This window comes from Trachypithecus francoisi, unplaced genomic scaffold, assembly GCF_009764315.1.
Source record: "Trachypithecus francoisi isolate TF-2019V2 unplaced genomic scaffold, Tfra_2.0 Lachesis_group8, whole genome shotgun sequence".
NCBI lineage: Eukaryota > Metazoa > Chordata > Mammalia > Primates > Cercopithecidae > Trachypithecus > Trachypithecus francoisi.
In genome coordinates, this window is record NW_022681473.1 from 117,005,886 (window position 1) to 117,033,623 (window position 27,738).

Genomic DNA, 27,738 nt, shown 5'->3' on the forward strand with positions numbered 1-27,738 from the left:
TGAGTATGGAACTGACAATGAGTTCTTGTTAAAGAAATAGGCTTTGGAATCAGACCAAAGGGTTATAATTCAGTCCCTAATCACTTTCCAATTGCAAGATCTTGAGCAAATTACCTACTTAAGTCTCAATTCTTTCACTCACAATGGAAATGACCCTAACAACAGCTCTCACTAAGGTTACTATGATGCTTACATGAAATGTATGTGCCAAACGTTTAATTCTGTGTCAATAAATAGGAGCTATTATTACTACTACAATTTCTTGTTACATTCGATCTGAAAACTTTGAGAATCCCTGCAGTACAGGGCTAACCAGAAAACTGACTCAGCTTTCCAGAACATGGAATCTGGCTATCTATCCTGGATTCAGGACTGAGAACATGACATCACTTTCTAGTCCTTCCTCCTATAATTTTCTTAAATATAAACTTAACCTAAGACATTCTAGATCTCTGATATCTTCCACTAAATGCCATATAGCATTCTTCTTTTAAAAAAGAAATTGTAGTTCAAACCATTATTATATGAGTAGTAGATGCTTTCTTAAAAAGCTGACTATGAAAAAGAGCTCTAAATTCTGAAATTCCCCCATTTATGGTTTTGAAAATTAAAATATTGATATCATTTAAACACTGGAAAGAAAAATGTTCAACCTCTGTTAAGAAGCTGAACATACTAATCAGCCCTATTAAGGGCTGATTTGTGATTCAGAGAAAATTCTGTTCTCCATGCTATTTTAATGAAAGGCATTTATTACTGAGGTCTAAAGAAACACCATATACATATGGAATACCACCTTAGTGGTAAAATCTCTGAGATTTAATACAAAATATTTTATGGATGGAGATGGTTATCCTTTCCAATACCAATACCAATGAAGGGGGAAAGCACCATACTTGAAGGGAAAAGGCCAGAAAGCTTACTTCCTTATGCAAACTTAAGGAGCCTCTTTATACAGTCTACCAAATTATTTTAAGTGTATTAGCACTGGCCATTTCCATTCATCAATAATTGAAATATTATTAACCCACCAGGAAAAAAATTAAAAATATGATATAAGCTGGCAGCTTAAGAAATAAAGGCAGGTTCTTTTAATCATAAAAATTTTTGTTATATTAACCTAATGTATAGAAAACAAGAAATAAGCTAATTGGAAATAAGAGAAAAAAAGATATTTTCTTGAAACCGACTGGGAAAATAACCATCTGTGTTGTACAATCAGCAAAACCTACTTCAAAAAGTAATCACCTCTCTACAAACATGACAAATACTAATGCTCAATTGCTGAATTTCTAAGTAATTAATTAACCATTCACCTAAGAGCAACCAAGGTAGCATGTGCCCAAATATAATCTAAAAATAGTTTCAGCGAAAAATTCTGAAGATTGTTTGAGTCAAATATTTAAATGACTGATTGAGATCTCCTTACCTCTTGTGGTACAAGTTTTAAGATCAATACTTAAAATTATTCCAAATGACTATATTTAGCAGTAGATTCATCAGGATACAACAGCTCTGCATTCCGTACATGAACGTAGAAAATAAATCATAATCACACTGGTTCCAACCTCACCACCACAGGTTAACTCCAAGTGAGGTCCCACATCACTGCCAGGTTCCAGCTGTTTTCAGGACCCCCTGCAGCAGCACTCTTCTTGGCCCTGTTTTCATCCAGTCGGTGGAGCCCAATAAGCCAGCAAGTGTGTGGGAGAGCTCTGCCTCCAGGAGCTTAATCCTCCTCTCTCAGCACATACTGCTTTGCAACACCACAGAAACGCCCCAGCCTAAACTCACACTTGCAGAACAGGCTTCACCAGAAGAGCTCCACCCATCAACCCCACACAGGTGAGCATTTCCTGCTCAGAAAACACCATATGAAATTGATATTAAATTGTCTTTTCTTTTTTAAAAAGTTAATTGCTTGTCGGTTGTTTGCTAAGTAGGTGGGAGACAGTGTATCCAATAAAAATGATGGCACTTTAGGCTCCTTTAAAATAAGAAAAGTAATTGATCAAGTAGGAAGTACTGCCAGTAAAAGGCTGAATCACTAAAACAACAGGATAGGCTGAGAAAACAAATATTTTAATATCTTTGCTGATACTGAGCTAAGATTGTTATTCCACTAACACATTTTTTTAAGTATCAACTTACACAGTCTCTGTGTGAAAAATTCTAAGACAATCTCTTATGCAATTATTAGGGAAAAAAATAAAAAAGGTTTCTTCAGAATGGGAAATCCAGAATTAAACAAGTTCTCCCAAGTATAACCTTCTCCTTCATACACTACACAGATGTCAAATATGTAACTCTCCTTCACCCATGGAGTACCAAGGCACTTACTTTCCTCTACCAGAGACATTCATTAGCAAAACTGAAAATCTTTAGCAACTATTATCAAAGTGGCATTCAATCTCAATTTGTGACTTTTTAAAGCTTTAAAGATTGTTGTTAGTTATTTGCAAAATACAATATAAATACTGAGATTCAATACTTCTACTAAATAATAATACTGAACTGTGTTAACCCAATTATTTATTTATTGAAGAAACAAATGAATCGGAAAATATTTACATATTTTCTGTTCCAATGACTTTTTACTAATATTAACGTAAATTCTACTCTCAGGTATTTTTTAATTTACAAAATAACATTATAGCACTTATGTGCCACACAATTCTAGGTATTTAAAAACATTATCCTAATCTAATGAAGGCAGTTCTATTATTAATAGTCTTAAGAGACTAAGGCAGAGAGATTAATAAGCAATTTGCCAAGGTCCCATAATAGCAACTGGCAAGAGACGAGATACCTATCCAGCAAGGATTCATCATGCACCATACCAAAATCTTCTGCTGTTGATTGAATTTATTCTTTCCTTCCTCTTTGAACATAGTTTTGAGCATAGAATTGTTGATAAATGGTAGTCCACAACAAAAAAATAAATTTATGTGATTTTAAAATAAGAAAGACCATGGAGAATTCCAATATGCAAGAGCAAAACATGTTCATCTTTACCAATGGAACATCTGTGGATTTACAAATGTAGCTGAATAGGAAATAAGGCTCTTAAAATTTACTCCTATCAGAGTAGGCAAAGCCACTCTTCTTTAATTTTAAATGAATAACATCCCTCCCTCCCAACCTCTTCCTTACTACTAAAGACAGCAAGGGAGGGCAAGGGAAAGACAAAAGAGAGACAGGAAGAAAAGAGAGAAAGAAGAGAAGGAGGGATGAAGGAAGAGAGTGATAAAAAAGAAAGTACATATTTTTACTGTAGAAAAGCCATTTGGGAATACTTAGAACAATCCGTAAGCCCCATATATTACTCAACATATAAACATCCATGTTTATATGTGTTATGTAATATATATGTTAATATATATTATATATAAAATGTTATTTAAGTAATATATGCTATATATTACTTAACATATCAACATTGACAGGAATAATAGTATTCCACAATCATTGGCCTGTGTGTGGGAGATTTACATAATTAATGACAATAATTCTCATCTGAAACCCAAAAAGCTGTACTCTAATGCCATATAAAAATACATGGTAAGAAAACGAGTGCTGCCAAAGCTGGAGAATTTGGAGTAAGGTCTGCATCTAGTTAACAGTATTGTGACCATGTTGTTTTCCGGTTCTGATAATGTACTACTATATAGTTACGTTCCAACTGGGAGAAATTGAGTGATGAGTCCAGGGGATCTCTGTACTATTTCTGCAACTTCCTCTGAGATCAATTATTTCAAAATAAAAAGTTAAAAAATATAATTGACTGAAAAGATGCTGTGCCATCTAGTGACTGTGTAGGAGAGGTCACTTGTTTTTCTCTCATATTTAACAAAATGTTTGGTGGCTATCCCCCTATGTTGGACTAGGATGTATCTTTGTGTGGGTGGCAGAGGCAACAAGAGAATACACTGGAAAGGCAATGGCTTCATTCTAATCATTCTATCATAAAAACTGCCTGAATGGGGCCAGGCACAGTGGCTCACATTTGTAATCCCAGCACTTTGGGAGGCCAAGGCGGGTGGATCACAAGGTCAGGAGTTTGAGACCAGCCTGGCCAATATGGTGAAACCCTGTCTCTACTAAAAATAAAAAATTAGCCAGGTGTGGTGGCACATGCCTGTGAACTCAGCTACTCGGGAGGCTGAGGCAGGAGAATTGCTTGAACCTGGGAGGTGGAGGTTGCAGTGAGCCAAGTTGTGCCACTGCACTCCAGCCTGGGTGACAGAGCAAGATTCCATCTTAAGAAAAAAAAAAAAAGAAAAAGAAAAAAAAAATTACCTGAATGTTTCAATTCCTTCACAGTATGTCTGTAAATTCTGCCAGCTCCATGGCCAAAATATATCCAGAAGCAGATCACTTCTCATCACTTACACAGCTACCATACTGGTCTAAGTCACCATCACCTCTCACCTGGCTCATTTCAACAGCCACTGCCAGCCCCTCTTCTTCTACCTATCTCTGCCTTTCCTCTTCACACAGCAAGCAAAGTGATCCTTTTAACAAGATAAATCGAACCAAGCAAAAACTGCTCAATGTCTCCACTGCCCAATTAATTCTAAATAAAAGCCAAAACCCCTACAGTGGCACCCAAGCCCCAGAGAAGATCTGATCCCTCTCCCCTCTTGACCTCATCTCATCTCTTTACCCACTGCTCTAGCCAATGTGGTCTTCCTCCTGACCATTTACCAAGTGTGACACACATTCAATTCGGTATCATTACACTTGCTGTTCCATCTTTGGAAAGCTCTTCCTCCGGATACATGCAGATCTCCCCTCCTCATCTCCTTCAGGTCTTTGTTCAAAAGGAGGCTTCTAATGAGCCATTCCAGGACTACCCTACCCTCCCTTGAAAATTATAACCCCACCTAAGCCACATCCCAGCACTTCCTCGTCTCGGCATTCCTTTCTCAGCTTTATTTCTCTTCATAGCCCTTATCTATCATACTATATTGTTTGTTTATTTATTTACTTCTCCCCTTCTTGTCACACATGAATACAAACACCAAAATGGTGGAATTTCTGTCTGGTGTGTTCATGTTTTAGCCATAGCACTTAGTATGCACTCAATAAATTCTTGATCAATGAATGAATGAATATTGGAAATGGTCAAAAGTGGAAAAGCCTCTTTACTTAGGGCAAGAAAAAGACCGATTAGGGGGCTACTCCCAGCACTGACTAAAGGGCATATGGGTTTAGGAAACATTTTTGGTAACTATATTGAAAACTGTTCATGCTTATAATTATCAATCAAGAACTGTTTTGGAGCATCCATATCAAAGATGCAAATTACTATAAAATACATCTGCCAACAAACAAAACCATGTAGTGGGGAAAAAAGACACACAGAAAGTGAAGTATCAAACTCAAAACTTTTTTGAGAGAAATGAACGTACACTCAGGTGAGCTGAATGCAAATTCAAGTTTGTCAAAGAGTGGCCTAGGGAACCTTCACACACAAAAAATGGTAAGTCAGTCACAGGTGAGGGAAGGGGGAAGCCCAGAGTATCTTGGGAGGAGAGTAAGGAAACATGTTAGTGAAGCTGAATGTAGGTAAGAAATGGGGGTGTGTGTAGGGGGTGAAAGGCTAAAAAGATAAGTTAGTTCCACTATTTGTGAAACACCTTAAATTCTACACTAAAAATTTTCTACCTAATTCTGGCATAGAGGGAGAAATTCACCCAAATTTTCTGAAGATAAGAGTTACATGATGAAAGCTGTACTCTAAAATTTTACTTTGATAAATACTAGGATGGATTAATTCAACAGGCATTAGTAGTGTAACCACTATACACACTGCCTGGGGAGGAGATGAAGATGAATGACATGTTTGTCACTTATGAAGAAAGTACAGTTTAGTGAATATGTGAAATAACTGCTATTAAATTTGCACTAGTGGTGGAGAGGAGATGGGATTAGGGAGAGGTGGGTCAGGGAAACTTTCACGGAAGAAGTGGATTCTGGCCTGAGTCTTGAAATATAAGGAAGATTTCAACTGGCCAAAATGGGGAAGGCATTTCAGGGTGTAGGAACAGAAGGAGCAAAGTGAAAGCTATGAAGCCACGTGCCATGTTCAGAAAACACAAGGAAATTCCAGTCAAGTACACAGGGAGAAATACTATACTAAGAAAATTGAAAAGAATGACTGGGAATGCTACAATATAATACAGTTTGGGGATATGTTTTATGCATAGTGAGGAAAAATTAAAAGATTTTTTAAAAATTAAAGTGGCATTAGGAAGGATGATGACTGAAAACAAAATTAGCAAATTAAGTAGGTTCCTGTAAGCAATTCTCTTTAACCTCAATGTAGCCCATCTTTTGCCCTAATTTCTGTTCTGTTTATACAGGCCTTATAAAAATGCAAACACATTTTATTTATTCCTACTGTAATAAAAGCAAAAGGAATTAAATTTTTGTTTTGACAGAGAGAACAAAAATCTTTATGTCTATTCAATGTTCTACAGTGGGCAGAATTCTGAGTTTTGAATTAACTAATTGCACACAAGTTAGTTAACCCACGTCAAGTGCATGGCACAGGGCCTGGCACACAGGACTATGTAAGTGCTGGCTGTGATTACTATTAGGTATCAGGAGATTTCAGTAAATCCTAGTTGTGAAGCCTCAGGCAAGTGTCTTAAGCTTCCAGTTGCTCCATTTGTTAAAAAAGGGTAGGAAGGAGAGGGATGGAAATACATTCCCTATCCCTAGCAAGCTCACAGGGTTGTGACCAGATTAATGACCCATTTAAACAATGGAAATGTAAGTATTCATAAACCCTAAAGCACTTTATAAATACATGGTATTATAAATTTTCTGTTTTCCCCTGATACAGAGTGAGAAAATATTATCTTGATCTATTCTTTGGAATGTATTTGGGGAGAAAGCTTCCCAAGACACTGTAGCAGTTTAGTACTCCTTAGAGTCTCACATCAGTGCTTCTAAAGGTAGGGATTTTAACAATCTGATTCTTAACACATGTAAGCATTTGTTCAATGGGAAGCATATTCAGTGCAATACTCCAAAGAGAGTAAGTAAAAACCTGGACCTCTTTTAGTTGATATATAAATGTGTGGTCACTTCTTACTAAAGTGACATGCAAAGAAACATGACTACAAAAGAGCAAAAAGTGTTGGAAACTGAAACAAGAAAGAAAATAGAAACAATCCAGGAGCAAGCAAGTCAAAATTTAAAATAAGACAACTGGAATTAGGTAATACTGAAAGTAAAATAACATAAAAAGCAACATACTAGAGGACTGGTTTCCTGAAACACTACTACAAATAAAAGCCCGGCTGGTCCAAAGGTACTGAGTTATCTCAATTGACTGTACCCACGTCAGTTACAAATCTATTTCCCTGTTCTACTCTTTTCTGTCTTCTCACATATGCTCTTAACTAGTCTTACAGAAAAAAAGTCTCACCTTTAATGTATATCTGTTAACCGAAAAAAAGTTATCTTCAAAAAAACAGAAATTTGTGATGCAAACTCCTTCCCCCACCATGGTTCTGTGAAAACTACTTTAACGAATGTGTTTCAGTCATGCACTGTGATAGTTTAGATATTTGTCCCCACCCAAATCTCATGTTCAATCGTAATCCCCAATGCTGGAGGTGGGGCCTGGTGGGAGGTGTTTTGGTCATGGGGGCAGATCCCTCATGGCTTGGAGCTGTCCTTGCATAGTGAATACTTGTGAGATCTGGTTGTGTAAGTATGTGGCACTCTCTGCCACTCTCTCTAGCTCCTACTCCTGCCACGTGAGGTGCCGGTTCCCACTTCGCTTTACACCATAATTAAAAGCTCCCTGAGGCCTTCCCAGAAGCTGAGCAGATGCCAGTGCCATGCTTCCTGTACAGCCTGCAGAACTGTGAGCCAATTAAACCTCTTTTCTTTATAAATTACCCAATCTCAGGTATTTCTTTACAGCAACGCTAGAATAGACTAACACAACTGTGATATCTTGGCATGTAGATTTATATCAAATAAATAGTATCTTAAATAAGTATCTATATAAATTAAGCATAGTTTCTGATACTCATGAATTTAAATAACATAGTAAATAAACATAAATCAGTAAATAACAGTTGACATTCATTAAGCATCCAGGGGTCTTAAGTACCTTATCCCTCATCTTTGAAATAATAATCTTGCCTCATTTTTTAGATATGGAAATTGAAAATCAGAGAAGCCAAATGATGTATACGCAGACAGTAAAATGTGGCATAGGGATTGAACCCAAGGTTGCCTGAGCTTTTGTCCCTTTAACCCTGATGCTTTTCACACAGGTAAATAAACATCTGCAGTAAATCTAGTGTCGCTAGTGTCCATTTTATGGGGTAGATGCATTAAGAAGAATCCTGGAAATTACCTATTTGGGCAGGGTACAGTTAACAGGAGATTACAATCTATTTCTTCATATTCTACAAAATAATGCATGCTCATTGTGATACAGGCTGGAGAAAGGGAAACAATGGGTAGAAGAGGGTGGTCCCTGGCAAGGGTCACACCCTCAAGCCTGGACCTATGACCCAAAGCGAGAACATGCATTCCTGTTTCCCACCCCCACAATTGTTGCCTTTTCCAAAACCACCTTGGCCTGCCCCGCCCCCACATCCTGTGCCCGTAGAAACCCCAGGCCCTACCAGCAGAGCGGCAGAACGGCAGAGAAGGAAAGAAGCAGCCAGATGTTTGAGAGAAGCAGCCTGACTTCAGAGGGATGGCTTGACGGCAGGACTTCGGAGGAGAGTTCAGCTGGGCACAGCCGATCTCCAGGGGAAGACCCCTTTCCACTCCATCCCCTTTCCAGCTCCCCATCCCTCTGAGAGCCACTTCTACCACTCAATAAAATTCTCCACATTCACCACCACCCTTCAATTCATTTGTGCGTCCTGATTCTTCCTGGACCCCAGACAAGGACTTGGATACAGGTGCAACAGGCTGTCTCACTGACCCTCCACTGAGTTGTTTAACATTTAAGCCACCCATGGACGGCAAAGCTAAAAGAGCACACTGTAACACATGCCCTCTGGGGCTCCAGGAGTCATGGGTAACCTCCAGATGCTGCCGTGGGCCTGCACAGCATTCTGCTTCTACCAGTTGCCCAGAAGTGCTCATCCTGGCCTCTGCACCCACTCACCTGCATGCTCCCCCTGACCTGTGAGTCCTGAGACGGGGCCAAGGGAATGATCCCATTTCAATTATTAAAAAATTAAACAATACAGAAGCAAATGGAGAAAAAATGAAATGTTTCTTACTGTCTCCATAATCCCATTCCCCTTTCGAGTTAGTACGTAGCCTTCTAGATCCTCTTTCTATGAATTTACAATGGGATTTTACTGTTTTGTAATTTGCCTTTTCATTTAACAATGTACCAGAGAAAAAAATCCCCTGGTTTACTACGTAGGCTTCTACTTACTTTGTGGTGGTTGCAAAGTATTTTACAGTACAAAAGTACCAAAAGTATTTTTTGAAAATACGATTTCCAACATTTATGTATTAAAGCAATGCTGCAAAGAATATTCATCTGGATGGGTGAAATCTTTTTTAAAAATGCAAAGTGACCAATTCAAAAAGAGCAAGAGACTTAAATAGGCATTAATACAAAGAAAATAGACAATGGGCAATAAGCACACAAAAAGATGCTCAACATCATGACATTTTTGTATAATTCCCACCTGGATCAACAGAACATTACCAGTACTCCAGAATCCTCTCTCCTGCCCATCCCAATCATTGACCTCCTCTTTCCTCCCCAAAGGTAGCTGCTATCCTAATTTCTAATACCACAGAGCAGCTTGAACTCTTAGGATTTTGAACTCTGTGAATGTATACATGAAACTTTACAGTGTAAGTGTGTACATCAGGACTTCTAATACTATTTTTTGTGAGATTCAATCATGTTGTTGCAAATAGTTTTAACTCATTCATTTTTACTGGTGTAGAGGAATTTATTGTACATACCTTCATTTATTCATTCCACCATGTATACACCCATAAGTTTTGCCAGTTTTTAACAAATGGAAATAAAACTGCTATCAACATTTCTATGCATGTGTCTTTGTCTGTGTACATGAATCTCTATATACATCTAAAAGTGGAACTGCTGGGTTACAGCTGTGTATCAACTTCAATAGATAATGCCAATGATTGTCCCAAATTAATATTCCCATCATCAGCATATAAGAATTCCTATTAATATATATCTTTGCCAAACTCAGATATTGTTACCCTTAAATTTTAATTATTCTGGTTAAGTATGTAATGAAGAGTCAATAAGGCTTTGATCTGCCTTTTCCTAAAGATTCTTTACAAGTCCTTTGTCAGATACACATTCTGCAAATACCTTCCCACACTGTGATTTGCCCTTTCACTATCTTAATGGCATATTATGATAAAAGTTATTGCTTTAAATTGTTTAATTATTAAGCTTTTCAGCTATAATTAATACTATGTCTAAGCCAAGGTCATAAAGATATTCTATAGTATTATCTTCTAAAGTTTTATTGTTTCCTCTTTCACATACAGATTTGTAATTCTCCTGGAATGGATTTTTGTGTATGGGTTTAAATAAAGATCATCAGGCTTCTTTTTCTTTATATTCAGATGTCCAGTTGACTCAGTACTTTTTATTGAAATGACTGTTCTTTTGAAACTGCCCTCCAATGCCACCTTTGTCATAAATCAAGTATCTATATAGACACAGGTTTGTTTCTGGACTCTATTCTGTTCCACTGATCTATTGGTCTACCTGTACATCTATATCAATGTCTTAATTAGTAAAGCTTTCACAATATATCTTGACACTACAGTAAGTTTCCCACTTTTCTGTTCTTCTAAATTGTCTTGGGTATTCTTGGCTCTGTATTTCCACATACATTTTAGAATCAGTCATCAGTTTCTACAAAGATTCCAACTCAAAGCTTGGGGCATTTTTCAGCAACTCTGTCTTGATGGGTTCTGCCCTCCAATTTTTGTTCCCCTCGCACTATGGCGACCTCCTCTACTCCATCAGCAGATATCCTAGGGGAATAATGTCTCTGTATGCAGGGGTCACCCTTCAGATTTCCTTCGGTTTCACCTTAGCACAACAACTGCTTCCAGTTTTATGAACTCTCTAATGCTTCAAAGATATTTTTTATACCTCTGTCAAAAATTTTTAACTGTCCTCAGAGGTAAGGTTGTCTAAATCACTAGTCTTTTATTTCTAGAAGTTAATGCCTCAGAAATCTCTGCTGGCTTTTCTTCGCTGTTCTCCATTTCTCCCACTCTTTCCCTCTTCTCTCTTCTATCCTCCACCCCTCTTTCTTTTTTTCTGGTGGAAAAGGTGGATGATGTAAAAAGATGGGGAATTCCAGCATAGCAATTATTGTAAAAAGACCACCTAGTTTTATTCGAGAAAAGAAAAATATGAGAATTGAAGAATGTGTTAGGTGGGCTTAAGAGAAGACTGACTACACATAGCAGAGTGAAGAATCACTGAACTTGATGATGGGACAATAGAAAGTATCCAAACTGAAAACAAAAAAAGAGAGAGACAAAGAAAACAGGAGATCGCGCCACGGCACTCCAGACTGGGAGACAGAGCGAGACTGTCTGAAAAAAAAAAAAAAAAAGAAAGAAAGAAAGAAAGAAAAAGAAAACAGAGTAAAAAAAAAAAAAAAAAAAAGAAAAAAGAAAGAACAGAGTCCGAGATCTGTGAGACAACATCAAATAATGTAACTGGTAAGTAAAGGAGAGGAGAAAGAGAATTGGGAAAAATAAATATCTGAAGAGAGAATAGCTATGACATAAAGCCTTTAAGAAAAGTGTTAGTACACAGCTCCTCAGTGACTTGCAAGCAAAACAAACACAAAGAAAAACATGTGCTTCCCCTTCCACCTTTCCCCACCAAGACCTCATCTTCCACTGTATCATGCCCTATGGTGACTGAACGAAATGACAATTTCTTACAGATAAGCTTCCACCTTTTTTGTTTCCTCTTCTCTCTCTCTCTCAAACTCTTACCTTCTTTTTCCTAAGGTACCATGGATACTTTCTGTCTTGGTCAGGATATGGTGATTAATTTTATTTCTGTATATACAAATAATTGAACATATTAAGAAATAACATTTAATAACAGATTCAAAGAGAATATTTTTCCTATGTTACCCTTGTTGTGTAATAGTATAGGGAACTTTAAATTTTCAGTCTCAAACTATAGCTGTATCTTTCAGATTTGGCATCTAACAGTGACAGATGGCAATGTTAAAAATAAACAGAACATTCAAGTTGTTTATACCGTAGGCAAAGACAGTTTTAAAGTGTGAAACAAGCCCAAGGCTGACAGAATTCACATTATCCTTTTCAAAATGTATTAAGAATGCACATTTTGGCTGGGCACAGTGGCTCATGCCTGCAATCCCAGCACTTGGGGAAGCCAAGGCAGGCAGATCACCCGAGGTCAGGAGTTCGAGACCGGCTGGTCCACATGATGAAACCTCACCTCTACTAAAAATACAAAAATTGGCAGGGCGTGGCGGCATGTGCCTATAATCCCAGCTACTCAGGAGGCAGAGGCAGGAGAATTGCTTGAACCTGGGAGGCGGAGGTTGCAGTGAGCCGAGATCACGCCATCGCACTCCAGCCTGGGTGACAGAGCAAGACTCCGTCAAGAAAAGAAAAAAAAAAAAAAAAAAAAAGCACATTTCCTTATGCTAACTCTGCAATGCTGCTCACAAAAGACAAAATATTAGCTTTTGAAGGTATACGAGGTTTTTCTTGGTGATTCTTAATTTAGAAATAACAATGCTATGCAGGTCTACAAATACAAACCTGTTTTCCAGAGCTATCAATAACTGATTAACTTTCCCAACACTAACTTTCTGGAGGTTATCCCTACTTGAAGTGTCACTTCTCCATTCAAAACACGAGAATGGGCCGGGTGCGGTGGCTCACGCCTTTGGTAGCACTTTGGGAGGCTGAGGTGGGTGGATCACCTGAGGCCGGGAGTTTCAGACCAGCCTGACCAACATGGAGAAAACCCATTTCTACTAAAAATACAAAAAATGAGCCGGCATGGTGGCGTATGCCTGTAATCCCAGCTACTGGGGAGGCTGAGGCAGGAGAATCGCTTGAACCCAGGAGGTGGAGGTTGCAGTGAGCTGAGATTGCGCCATTGCACTCCAGCCTGGGCAACAAGAGCGAAACTCCGTCTCAAAAAAAGAAAAAAAGAGAAAGAGAAAGCACTTGATTGATACAGTTTATTTTAATGCCAATATTAGGCTAAGTTTTAAAAACTCAGTTTATAGTACATCTGAGTCAATACTATCAAAGTTGAGACATAACAACTAAAATAAGTTAAGCTTACACCACAGAAAGATGGATAAAAATAATGTGCAGGAAATTAACTGTTTGATGCTGAATTTTAGTAACTTCAAAATAATGACCATAAAAACCCATGATAATCTCAATAGATGAATAAAAGCCTTCAGAAAAATTTCTACACCCTATTTATAAACACTTAACACACAAGAAACAGAAGGGAACTTTCTCAACCCTGATAAAGGACATCTATGAAACCCCCACAGCTAACACCCTACTTAATGGTAAAAGACTAGATGTACTCTCCTAAGATCAGGAACAAGACATGGATGCTTGCACTTGAGATTTATATTTAATATTGTATTAGAGGTTCTCACAAGGACCACTGGGCAGGAATAATAAAAAGACATCCAGATTGGAAGGGAAGAAGTAAAAAGTTCCTACTGTAGATGCCATAATCTTGTATATAGAAAATCCCAAGGAATCCACTACGAACTATTAGAACTAATACACAGTTCAACAAGCCTTCAAAATACAACATCCACATACAAAAATTATATTCCTATGGACTTGCCATAAACAATAAGAAAATGAAATGTTAAAATTCCCAGTACAATAGCATTAAAAAGAATTGAACATATTGATAAAGAAACTCAACAAAAGATATATAAAACTTATACTCTGAAAACTACAAAATATTGAAGCAAATTAAAGAATGTCTAAACTGACTGGGCCTAGTGGCTCATGCCTATAATCCCAGCACTTTTGGAGGCTCATGCGGGAGGATCACTTAAGGCCAGGAGTTCAGGACCAGCCTACGCAACACAGTGAGACATTGCTACAAAAAAACTAAAAAATTAGCCTGGCACAGTGGCACATGCCTGTAGTCCTAGCTACTCAGGAGGCTGAGGTGGAAAGATGCATTGAGCCCAGGAGTTTGACGAGCTGTGAACTATGATCACACCATGGCACTCCAGCCTGGGCAACAAAGCAAGACACTGTCTCTAAAGAAAAAAATTAAAAATACAAAAGAATATCTAAATAAATAGAAAAACATCCTATGTTCAGGGATTAGAAGACTTAATATTGTTAATAATATCCCAAGTTGATCTACAGGTTCAATATACTCTCTATCAGAATCCCATTCTACTCTGTAGAAACTGATAAGCTGATTCTAAAGCCATATGGAATTGCAAGGGGCTCAGAAAAACCAAATCAACCCTTAAAAAGAAGAAAAAAGTAGGAAGACTTATACTTCCCCACTGCAAAACTTACAACAAAACAACAGTAATCAAAACAGGGTAGTACTGGCATAAGAAAAGACATATAGAGGCTGGGCGTGGTGGCTCACGCCTGTAATCCCAGCACTTTGGGAGGCTGAGGTGGGCGGATCACGAGGTCAGAAGTTCAAGATCAGCCTGGCCAACATGATGAAACCCCGTCTCTACCAAAAATATAAAAATTATCTGGGTGTGGTGGCACGCACCTGTAATCCCAGCTACTCAGGAGACTGAGGCAGGAGAATTGATTGAACTCAGGAGGTGGAGGTTGCAGTGAGCTGAGATGGCACCACTGCACTCCAACCTGGGTGACAGAGTGAGACTCTGCCTCAAAAAAACAAACAAAAAAAGGCATATACATCATTGGAAGAGAACTGGAAGTCCAGGAATAAACCTAGGGTCAATTGTGTCTAGGGTCAATTGATTTTTCCAAGGATATCAAGATAATACAACAGGAAAGAAATAATCTTTTCAACAAACAGTGCTAGAACAATTGGATAACCTCATGAAGTTGGACCCCTGCCTCACCACCATACACAGAAATTAACTTTAAAAAAATGGGTTATAGACTAATATGTAACATCTAAAACTATAAACCTCTCAGAAGAAAACACAGGAGTAAATCACGACTGTGGATTAGCCAAAGCCTTCTTAAATAAGGAATCAAAAGCATAAATGACAAAAGAAACATCAAAAGTAAAAACTTGTACGCATCAATGGATACTACCAAAGAAAGTGAAAGACAAACCACAAAACAGGTGAAAATATTTGCAAATCATTATTATCTGGTAAATAATTTGTATCTAGAATATATGAGCAACATTTACAACTCAGTAACAAAAACACACATAACCCAGTTAAAAACTGGGCAAAAGCGGGAGGTTGAGGTGGGAGGATCACTTGAAACCAGGAGTTTCAGACTAATCTGGGCAAAAAAGCAAGACCTTGTCTCTACAAAAAATTAGAAATAAGCTGGGCACAGTGGTGTGCACCTGTAATGTCAGTCATGCGGGAGGCTCAGTCAGAAGGATCATTTGAGGCCAGGAGTTGAAGGCTGCAGTGAGCTACGATCACAACGTTGCACTGCAGCCTGTGGTGACAGAGAAAGACCCTGTCTCGTAAAAAAAAAAAAAAAAGAAAGAAAGAAAAGAAAAAGGTAAAAGAAAAAAATAATAAGCAAAGGATATGAATAGATGCCCTCCAAAGAAGATGAACACATAGCCAATAAAGACATATAAAATGGCTAAACATTATTAGCCAAAAGCAAAATGCAGGTCAAATCCACAGTGAGATACTACTTCACAACTAAGAAGGCAATAATCAAAAAAATCCAAATAAAAACAAGTACTGACAAGGATATGAAGCAACTGGAAGTCTCATACACCTGCTGGTGGGACTGTGAAATGGTGCAGCTACACCAATGGTGCAGGGGCAGTTCTTCAAAGGTTAAACATAGTTACCATATGACCCAGCAATTCCACACCTGGACATACACCCAAGAGAAACCAAAACACATCCACATATAATATTGTACATGAATATTCAGAGTAGCCAAAAATGGAAACAACTCCAAATGAATACACAAATAAAATGTGGTGTATGCATACAATGAAATGTTATCCAGCCATTAAAAAAGAAGGAATTAAAACAGAAGTACTGATACATGCTACTGTACAGGTGAATCTTGAAAACACTATGCTAAGTAAAAGAAGCCCATCACGAAAGACCACACACTATATGATTCCATTTATACAAAATGTCCAGAATAGGGAAATCAATAAAGACAAAAAGTAGACAAGTGGTCATTTAGGGCTGGGAGTAGTATGCAGGGAGCAGTGTCTATTAATGGATATGGGATTTCTTTATGAAGTGATGAAGGTGTTCTAAAATTAACTGTAGTGATGGCTGTACAACTCTGTTACACAATTTAAAGGGTAAATTGCACGATATGTGAATTTTATCTCAATAAAGCTGAGTTTTCAAAAAGTTAAGTTTAAAATAATGCCATATTTTTAAAAAGAATGAAATCTACAGTTACTAATGAAGATTTACCGAACAAGTACCCACTTAGGAGTTTTTTTAAAAAGTTTACCCAAGAAGGATAAAACTGCTTTGAAAAGAACTGAGAATCCTGACTCAAGCAGAACTGCAGAAAACCCTGTTTTGAAGCATTTTCTCCACTGAGCAATAAAGTCAGTCTAAAATAAACAAATTCCAATGAGAGAAATGGGAACAATGACTCCCTAGTCTCCTATGAAGAAATAAGCTTTGAAAGGTATTATTACCCTTTACTTAAATACTATTACAAAGATTGTTTGATGTAAGCTTTGGGAGCACAAGTGGGAAAATACCAAAAGAGTAAAGAATAACTTCTTTTTTTTTTTTTTTTTTTTTCCTTAACTCTTACATACAGGTCCTAAAACTAGAAAATACTACTGTAAGGAAAACAGTTCAAATAAATTCTGAGGCCCAGAAATTTTTTCTTCTCCTTTTATTGGGAGGTGGAAAAGGACAGAAGAAATGTAATACAGCTAGGAAAAATAAGTTGGATGACTCCCTCTTCTCTCCAAAATGTTTTAGACTTTGTTTGTATTTTTTTTAAATTGACATCATCAAAAAGTTCCAGACGAGGCATTCTGTTGAATCTTCCCAAAATTAAATCACCTCAATAAATACCAAAATTCCCATTTTCTTGATTTTTATCCCCTTCAACAATGCTTTATTTGTAATATATTCTACATATTTATGTAGCACTGTAAGTATACTATATAAGCAATAAGAAATGCTGTTTAAAATAGTTTTGATGTTCATATGCCCTTTTAAAATATACTTACTTTTCATTTATCAATTTCCAGTTAGGCCTACAATTTCTATGTTAGTTCTTTAAACCTATTTTTTTAAATCATTTTATTCATTAATAAGTTACACTGCTATTATGCAACTATAAAAGTCAATAATGACAAAGCTTAATGGAGCACACAGCTCTTTAAAATTGCCTAAAAATTTGAATGAATGTAAACCTTTTCAAAATAATCAACAGAGAAATAAGAATACATTTAAAAATCAAAATCATATAAAATTAAGAATGTAGTATTATGTCAATAAATGCAAAAATAGCAAAACAAGCTGAATACCTGACTGACAGAAAATCTGTGTCTTCAAGCAGTTTATAAAATAACTACACTAGTGAAAAAAATGTACTCACCTGGTTTTGGCACTGAGTTGGTCACTGACTGGGGAACTTTTTGGTTAATTAACTCAACACAGTGTCCAGGAAAGAGTCCCACCTGATGAAAAGCAACAAAGAAAGGATTCTAAACCAGCAAACAGACCAATACATGAACACTGCCAACTGAATTCCAGTAATGTATTCTACAGTCCCTCCCAAATGATTCTATTATTCCAAGACTCTAAATAACAGATGATGCCTATTACACAAACAAATAATAAAACAATCTGTTGCTATGAGTACACAGAGTTATCTGTTTTATTTGTCCAAATATCTAAGTCTGCTTTTATCCTTTTAGTTTTTAATTTCCCAATTTTTTCTTACATGAATTAAAATATTTAGTCTGATAATGAGCTATGCATGCAAGTAGGTAAAATTTCATAATTTAATAATGTGCTTTACTGAAATCTCAATCCAGTTATGTTGATATCTGTTGCCAACTTATGTTTATTGTCTTCTCTATGGGTTTTTTAAATCAACACTCAGCCACAACTCAAACTTTTTGTGAACTTTCTCTTCACTCTCCCCCAGGTTTCATGAAGAAAAAAAAAAAGAAGACATGACTGAAATAAATGTGTAAAATAACCTCTCATTTAAAATCCTGGTATTCAATGCTTTTAAAAACTAGTAGTGCATGGATAAGAGGGAAAGCAAGAAAGAAGAAAACAGCCAATCTCAGCAGTGTCAACAGACTGTGACTTTGAGGAACACACCACAGTGACCTAGTAGTGGAACCGCAGGCATTGTTTTTGGAATTCTAACAAGCCGTATTAGGAAAATGCTGAGTTCCAGATCATCCAGAGATGCTGTATAGCCAAAAGGATAAATACCGAGATAAACAGCCTGGAAACAAAAGCAAACAGGAAATCTTTATCAATATTTATAGATGTTTCCTTAGATAAAAATATAAATGGGCTGCCATGCAGCAGATGTTAAAGCTGAAATATGAAAACTACATCACTTTGTATATCCCTCTGTTGACAGACTCTGGGGAAGAATGGAATAGTTTTCCAAGAGTATGATTCATCATCAAGTTCTGAGCTGTATAATTTCCATCTGTGTGAAATTATTTTCACATACTCATTTGCTACATTCTTATTTCAATTTCTAGATCCATAATCTATGGTAGTTCTTAAAATTATGAAGATATAAACCGGTCATCATGAGCTGAAAAGGGTTATTAATAGATGATCAGTTTCTTGTATTTGTTTGTTTTTGAGACACGGTCTCATTCTGTCACCCAGGCTGAAGGAGTGACACAATCCAGGCTCACTGCAGCCTCAATCTCCCAGGCTCAGCAGTTCTTGCACCTCAGCCTCCTGAGTAGCTGGGACTCCGGGCATGCACCAGCTCACCTGGCTAATTTTGTTTATTTTTTGTAGAGATGAGGTATCATTATCAGATGATCGGTTTCGTTCACACGATGTGATTTTGGGATTCCTATGCACTGCCTTCTAAAATGATGCTTTAGGTATTTGTTTTATTGGTGAAATTCTTTCATATATTCTACTCAACTCCCTATTCTACTAAATGAGTAGAAATTCCTCCAAGACTGATCAGAACCAGGTAGGAGTCAACTTAAAAAAATCTTCATTGTTTTTCTTACACAAGTCAGTTATGAGAAGGGATATGGGGCATGGTTACCAGCGTAGCCTCATATAAGGGTTCCACCCCTCATAAAAGGGTTTGGAAAGCGATTACAAAAGCCCCAGGTTCTAAATTACACAAATGTATACAAAAATGCATTTGTAAATAATCTCTGTTTTTACAAGTCTTTGCAACAAACTGTCACTTTGGTCTCCAGCAGAGAGAGCTGGAAAAGTGGAGCTTCCAGATGTAGTCTGGTTTGAGTCCCAGCAATGGAGATCTTGATGCTATGAGCTCTGGAGACTCTCATGAAGAGGGGTTGGGGGGATGAAGCAGTAACTGGGAAACTGCTCATGCCGAGGAGATGGGAGGTGCCCTGGAAATAGCTGCTTCGTGAACTTAAGCCACGATGGATTTAATGTTAAAAGTCATTCCACAAAGTGGTGTGCTTCAGTGCATGCAAAGGCTAGAGAACTGCAAAAAGGTGGTTACCAAGGTTGGGAAGATGTAACTATTTCAAGAGTGACTCTGAAAGAGACCCTGATGCCTGGAGGTACCCTTCTGAAATTCAAACAACAATGTAGAAATATCTGGCTTGTTTCAGAATTTATGGAGTATAAAGTTCGTGTTTCTAAAAGAGCTCACCTGCAGCTGGTTTTCACGTCTGAAATGACAGTGCTCTCCAAGCCGCAGAGCTAGAAATTAAATGTTCAATTCTACCTTGGTCCCAATTTAATGTTTGGTGCTCTCTGGATTGAGTTGAATATGTTCAGGCTTTGCAATTTCACTTGTGGTAAAGGCTCTAACATTTTCTATTTCTATGAAATTCTTTTCTTTTCTTTTTGCGATGGAGTTTTGTTCTTGTTGCCCAGGCTGGAGTGCAACGGCACGACCTCGGCTCACTGTAACCTCTGCCTCCCAGGTTCAAGCGATTCTCCTGCCTCAGCCTCCCAAATAGCTGGGATTATAGGTATGCACCACCATGTCTGGCTAATTTTTTATAATTTTAGTAGAGACAGAGTTTCTCTATGTTGGTCAGGCTGGTCGCAAACTCCCAACCTCAGGTGATCCACTCGCCTCAGCTTCCCAAAGTGCTGGGATTACAGGCAAGAGCCACCCACCACATCTGGCTGGCCTCTATGCAAATTTCTTGAGGGAGAATCACCTGCATATTTCTTCTCTGCCTTCACAGAAGACAGAGCTTCTTTCAAACTTAACTGAGGCATCAGTTGGTCTTTGGCTACGTTTCTTACCATGATTACTAACAATAAGTTTGTGGCTTGGGTTCGTAAACTGTACTGTTTGCTACACTGATCTTCCCATATAGCAACTTTTAGTTTGTGAAAAAACTTAACCCTCAGCTGAAATTAACATATAAGTTTTTTTTTTTTTTTTAACGAGTCTCAGATTTCATTGGTTTTTCTATGCCCTTTTGAACTCTTGTAATTGAGTTTTCATCACGGTTTATATTAAAGTGGCTAACACATGACTACAAAAAAAAAGTATCTGGGTTCAATCTTAAGTTTGCCACTTACTAGATTAGGTCTGTAACTTAGCCTCCTTTGTGTTTCAGTTTCTTTGTATAAACATGGTAATAATAATGCCTATCTCATAAGGTTTGTGATAAGAATTAAGTGGATTAGTATAAATAAAATGCATAGAGTAAAATGCATTGGTTTGTTAACTAATGGTCTAGTAACAACATGATCTATTAACCACGGCAGTCTGTTTCATATATTATTCTTCCTGCAGCTGTGGCCATTTCTAAAGCTTTAACCCATTTATGGTGGAGGCTGCAAAATTTTTTTATGAAAAATCAGACCTTGGCAATGACCTTGAGCAGTAGGATAGAAATAACTCCCACAGGCTTAGCATTTCAATAATGAAGCACTAGGCATAAATGGGTTAATGCATAAGTCAAATGCTATTATTATCCCAGTATTTGGCTACCAGAACCGCTGGAAGGCTCTAGCTCCTCCATCAAATGGGTATTCCACATAATGCCACCTTTTGTGTATATCTGCTTAAGTTTCCTGACTCTCAAATATCATTCTTCTATAACATTCTAATTCATTTCAATATATAAACATCTGCAACTTGCCTGAGAGAAAAGTCCAGATTCTAAACTTGGCTTACCCATTCACTAGGTTCTATGATGTAGAGCAAACTGCTTAACATGTCTTAGATTCCTAATTTGTAACATTAGGGATAACACTACCTACACCTCAAGAGTTTATGTGAAAGTAACTAGCCTAGTTTCTAAGTTCAATTAGCAATAATCACGCCTCGGATAAACCTCATTGGCTACGATACTGCCACTGCGCAAAGCTAGTTTCTAAGTTCAAGTATCTTTTGGCAAAAAAAAAAAAAAAAAAAAAAAACTTTTCCATCACTTCCTCACAAAGACTGAACAAAGAAAGCTTAATGTACTTCTCAGGGAACTATATTAGATACATTAGTTACATATTCATCTTTTAAATTCATCACAATGAATGAGGTTTAGGTATACAGGGAAATGCTACTGCATACTATACAGAGGTAGATCTACAGTAGGCTCACCTAATATCTAACTCCAATCCCTGCCCTCTTGTTTTACTTTATCATAAGTGTAATATCACTAACTACTAGCTAAACTATACAGTTTCTCAGACTCCCTATATTCAGGTGAAGCCACGACACATGTAAACACAGCTCTGCTACCATCCTGTCTCCTCCGCTGTGCTGTGAGCATGTGAGTACAGGTGTCATGACTAGATCTGTGGTGGTCTTCACTTGACCATAAGTGAAAGGCTGAGAGAATCATTAAGATGCTGACTCAGCACTAGACACCCACCATCTTTTCTGCTCAGTTTTTTGTTTCTTGAAGCCAAAATCATTCCTAACCATCAAGGAGGCTTTAAAAGAGTCAGTTTTATGAATTTGTGAAAGGCAAACAGATTCTATTTTACCATCACAAAATTTTCATCTTAAAAAATGGTGTTCTGTTGAAAATATTACACATGAGAATGGAACTAATCTTAAAAGTATAGTTAGTGAACATTTACACTTTTCTGATGAATACTTCACCTAAGATTTCACCAAATAGTAACCACTTTGATAAAATGTCAAACAGTAAAAAGTGACTGGAACTCTGGAAATATGATCTATTACCTATGTTATCTTATTTTGTATATTATTCTTTCTGCAGCTGTGGCAATTTCTGAAACTTTAATGTACATGGCTGGAAAGGGAGAGCAGAATTGGGTATATTGGCAGAGGTCAAAATGAGATTCAACTCTAGGAACAGAACGGAAGATGGAGAAAAAGCCAGCATCGAGGGCCCATGATGGTAAAGAAGTAGGTAATAAAAACATAGTAATAGAAGGAAAAGAACAATATAGAGACAAGGCTGGAAGAGGTTAGGAATGGTCTTGAAGAGAAGAGACCTTCCTGTTGACAGTTTTCACTCAAGTCTTTGAGATAAAGTGAAAAGCCACCAGACATGCTAATATATCCCATGATGTGCTGATAAATGTTTAACAACTAGTTCTCCATGGAGGAAAGGCCTTGATTTCCAGTGTTTTCCAGTGCTCACAGTATAAATACTCCCATCGTGGCTGGTTTCAAGCTACCAACTTGATACAACTGAACACAAAATTGGGAAGAGACGCAAAAGAGCACTCAGTTATATAGTATTGATAGCATACAGATAGAGTAGCTGGAAAGGTCTTCAAGAGCATAAACGGTAAAATAATTACAAAAATATTTGATTATTACCTTTGTTTTTAATACAATTCATTTCATTGTAAATGTACATATCTTAATTTTTAATAATGGCTGTTTTTAACAACTGTCCTACAAAATTTCACAGTTGGCTCCAGCTGACCACTGATGTATATCCATACACTCCGTCCTGCGCCTATCCACCTCTAACAGCTCCTGGTAATAAGTTTCTGGTAGCTTAGCAAGCATATGGCTCACCCTCTGACTCTAGGAGAACCAGGAGAGATGTAAAGGGAATGAACTGTAATCTGGTTCTTCTGATCTCCTTCTACCTTGGGGGATACTCAAACCAAAAAGAAAACTTGGTTTGGCTTCCAAAGTGAGTGTGTCCTGAAAAATACTTTGGTGTAACTTAAAGGGAATAAGAGAAAAGAAACTACTGCAATAAAATAAGCCTGGAGCTTTGGAAACAGTAGAATTAACAACAGAACCTAATCCTAACTATAGTCTCTTTGAGGCAATCAACAAAAACCTAAAAAGGAATTCAACATAACGATCATGTGCTTATTGCTGACTTAAAAAAAAAAAAAAAAACTCTCTTCTATTGGTTTATTTATTTAATTTATGGCTAGTGAAACTTTAGCACTGTTGGCATAGCCAAACATTTTTTTAATTAAACTTAGTAGAAGCACTGCTCACTCCTAAAAATATACCACAGATTTTTCAATTGGAATTATTTGGCCTCAGAGTGTTAAAACTCCAGTTTTTCGTTTTCTGACTACAACTTCCTATCCTCTCAGGTCTCTAGTGTTGATATTCTGTAACAACGCAAGTTCCAACAGAGACATCCCATCCCTTTCATATTTCCCCCCTAAAGTACTTATCCCCCCAATTCCAGGTTTTTTGTTTTGTTTGTTTGCTATCCAATATGGATCCTGTGATTAAGCATTTGTTTTAAATCAGTACCCTTAATTTCCTTGCAATATTAACTTCCTGCCAAACCAATTCAGCAAACTACCACAACTTAATCAATACAGTACCATATTTGCATGTCTGTGTACTGCTGCAGAAAAAAAAAACTCACATCACTAAGGAAATTTGAACCAATACAAATTCATAGTCTATTGTCTAGAAATGCTAATTATTTTCTCCCCACTCCCGAAACATGCTTAAAGAACCTAATCTTCTTTACAGTCTCTGCCCAGTCTGACTCCCACGGCCTGCTAACACCATCCCAGCACAGCTGATCAAACAGACAGTAAGTCAGTGAGTCAATTAGTTTATCTGCTATAATTTTGGAACTAGTTCCCAATCTTTAATTATCTCCATTGAATTGTTAGAATTAGGAAATATTTTTCCAAACAAAGAAGAGAAGAGACAAAGAAATAACAATTGCTACACACCAAAGGAAGCAAAAACCAGAAATAAGTTCCTCAGGTCCTTACTTTTCAGTTCTGGTTCCATTTACTTATTGCCTAGTAATTCTTGCGTTGGGCTCTTTGAGATATTCCTACCAATCCCCCCACCTCCCACTCTCCTTGTATGTCCCCAAAAGCACAACCCTGCTTCTGGTTTCTTTGCCTTGTTTACACTGTCTCCTTCAATGTCAACTCCCTAATTTCCATTTAAATAAAAAATTACTCTTGCAGCCGGCTATGCAGGTTTGAGAGTCAAAAACACAGCTAAAGATCAGGGTATAAATCTGAGAGCTGGGCATAAATATGGTTTTTAAAGTTGAGAAAGTAAGATAGCAAAGACAAAAAGCGTAGAATAAGAAGGCAGTCCAACTCCAAATGTCAGAGGTCTAGTAGAGCAGGGTGTCCTGGTAAAGGAGACTGTCAAGTCAGTTAAGAGAAAAGTGTCGGGAAAAAGAAAATCGGATACTAATGACAGTTTAAGTAAGGAGTAGTAAAGTATTTTTTTTTTTTATTAAGCCAAACAGAGACCACTAGTGATAAAAGAGAAGAAGGAAAGGGTGAAGGGTTTAAGAATATATTTGTGATAGGTGAATGTAATCATGGCTCTAGAATCTGCAATGGAAAAGGAGGATAGTGAAGGCAGGACGTAATTGATGGGCAAAAACTGGGAGGAACAGTGGAATGATAATATTAAGCATAATATTGAGTATTGAACATAATTGTTTATTGTACAGCAAGTAGCTGAGGGGATTGAATTTCTTTTCCCAGTTGCCATAATACAATATCAAATAAGACAAACTAGATAATAGCTGCTTTAAAGTTTTAATTAATTTGTAATACCTTTCAGCCCTGGAAGGAGTAAGAAAAGGATAGAGTAGGCATTGTAAGTGGAAAGACACATAGATAAAAAGACACAAGAGTAGAAAAGAGCAACTTGTGTACTAAGGGGGGAAATAATAGTTACATCTGGCAGAACATCCAGTTTTTAAAATAGAGCAGTGCAAAGTAAAACTGGTAAATAAGAATAAACTCGGAGATCCTGGATGATCTTGTATATCGTGACAAGGAGTTTTAAGTTCATTCTGTAGGAAATAAAAGTGACAAATTCGGAGCAGAAAAAGAACAGGAATAGGCATGTTCTAAAAGGAATAGTAGTAGCACTGTATACCTTTCAAGGTGTAAGGAAGGGAGGAAGATAAGAAGCAGTACACCACTTTAGGAATTTGCAAAAATAGGCTAGGAAAGAGAATAAAACCTTCAGTGTATGACAACAGCATGAGGAAGGAAGGAGAGTATATGAATGTAAACAACACAGAGGTAGAAGAAACAGACATGATCAACTGGATTGGATGCATGAACAACATGAAGTCAAGAATGCTCCTGCAGTTTTTCCTTCCACCTTAACTGAGTATGTTAACCCAAAGTAAACTGCACATATTTAAAATGCACATTTTGATAAAACACCCATGAAACTATTACCACAATCAAGATTATAATATACTCATCAACCCCAAAAGTTTCCTTGTATCTCTTTGTAATCCTTCCTTCCCCCTACCCTCCCATCCCTGCTCCTCAGGCAACTACTCATCTACTTTTTATCACTATATATTACTTTCCATTTTCCATAATTTTACATAAATGAAGTCTTATATCATATACTCTTTTTTTGTCTGTCTTCTTTCATGCAGCATATTTTTGAGGATCACCCTTGTTGCTGTATTTATCAGCTGTCTATTCCTTTCATTGCTAAGTACTATTCTACTGTATGGACACCACCACTTGTCAGTCTGCTGCTGACAGATATTAGGGTTGCTTCCAGTTTTAAACTATTACATATAAAGATGCTACGAACATTCAGGTATGAGTTTCTATATGGACCCAGGCTTTTTTTTCTCTAAACAGTTAGATCATGTAGTAAGTGTACAGTAATTCCTCCCTTAATGTCATTGACAGGTTCTTGGAAACTGTTAACTGACTTACTCTGTGCTGTGGGAACTTAATTCTTATTTATATCAATTAACCTATGATAAAATTGGTTTCATTAGACAGTATGTCATTTTGCTTAATGTTGCAGTTTCCAAGAACCAACTGACAACATTAAGTGATGACTTACTGAGTGTTTAACTTGAGAAACTGCTAAACTGTTTTCAAATTAGTTGTGGCATCTTACATTCCCACCAGCACTGTATGAGAATCTCAGTATCTCCACATCCTTGCAATTTTAATAAGTATGAGTCAATATCTCATTGTTGTTTTAACTTACATTTCTCTAATGACTATTGATGCTGGATATCTATTTATGTATTAATTTGCATTCATATATCCTTTTGGTGATATCTGTTCCAGCCTTTGCCTATTTCTTAAATTGAATTGCTTTCTTCTCTAATTTTGAGAGCTTTTGTTTTTTAAAAAATAGCATCTCAATATGTTGCCCAGGCTGGCCTCAAATTCATGGGCTCAAGCAATCCTCCTGCCTCAGCCTCCCAAGTAGCTGGGACTACAGGCACACGCTACTGAGCTTGACCAGTGAGAGTTCTTTGTATGTTCTGATGCAAGTCCTTTATCAGATATAATCACTGCAAATATTTTCTCTCAGTCTGTGATTTGTCTTTCTGTACTAGTAAATATGTCTTTCAAAGAGCAGAAGTTTTTTTAAAAAATTAATTTTTTTATTATACTTTAAGTTCTGGGATACATGTGCAGAACGTGCATGTTTGTTACATAGGTATACATGTGCCATGGTGGTTTGCTGCACCCATCAACTAGTCATCTAGGTATTTCTCCTGATGCTATCTGCTTCCCAGTCCCCCACCCCCAAACAGGCCCATGTATGATGTTCCCCTCCCTGGGTCCATGTGTTCTCATTGTTCAACTCCTACTTATGAGTGAGAACACAAGGTGTTTGGTTTTCTGTTCCTGTGTTAGTTTGCTGAGAATGATAGTTTCCAGTGTCATCCATGTCCCTGCAAAGGACATGAACTCATCCTTTTTTATGGCTGTATAGTATTCCACGGTATATATGTGCCACATTTTCTTTATTCAGTCTATCATTGATGGACATTTGGGTTGGTTCCAAGTCTTTGCTATCGTGAACAATGCTGCAATAAACATATGTGTGCATATGTCTTTACAGTAGAATAATTTATAATCCTTTGGGTATATACCCAGTAATGGGATTGCTGGGTCAAATGGTATTTCTGGTTCT

At 37.2% G+C, this 27,738-nt stretch overlaps 1 protein-coding gene and 1 pseudogene across 5 annotated transcripts in view; both read right to left on the bottom strand.

Annotated features, from left to right (window-relative positions):
* Positions 1-27,738, bottom strand: part of ARHGAP32 (Rho GTPase activating protein 32) — a 310,104-nt gene that overhangs the window by 60,920 nt on the left and 221,446 nt on the right. For 4 of the 5 annotated variants that reach the window (XM_033208053.1, XM_033208055.1, XM_033208054.1 and 1 more), the window contains one exon: positions 17,803-17,884. In XM_033208053.1, coding sequence (XP_033063944.1) covers positions 17,803-17,884 — 82 coding nt within the window. Of the gene's footprint in view, positions 1-1,429; positions 1,808-17,802; positions 17,885-27,738 lie in introns of those variants that run through there. The other variant, XM_033208057.1, reaches the window with a different exon arrangement.
* Positions 21,595-21,743, bottom strand: LOC117081927 (annotated as a pseudogene).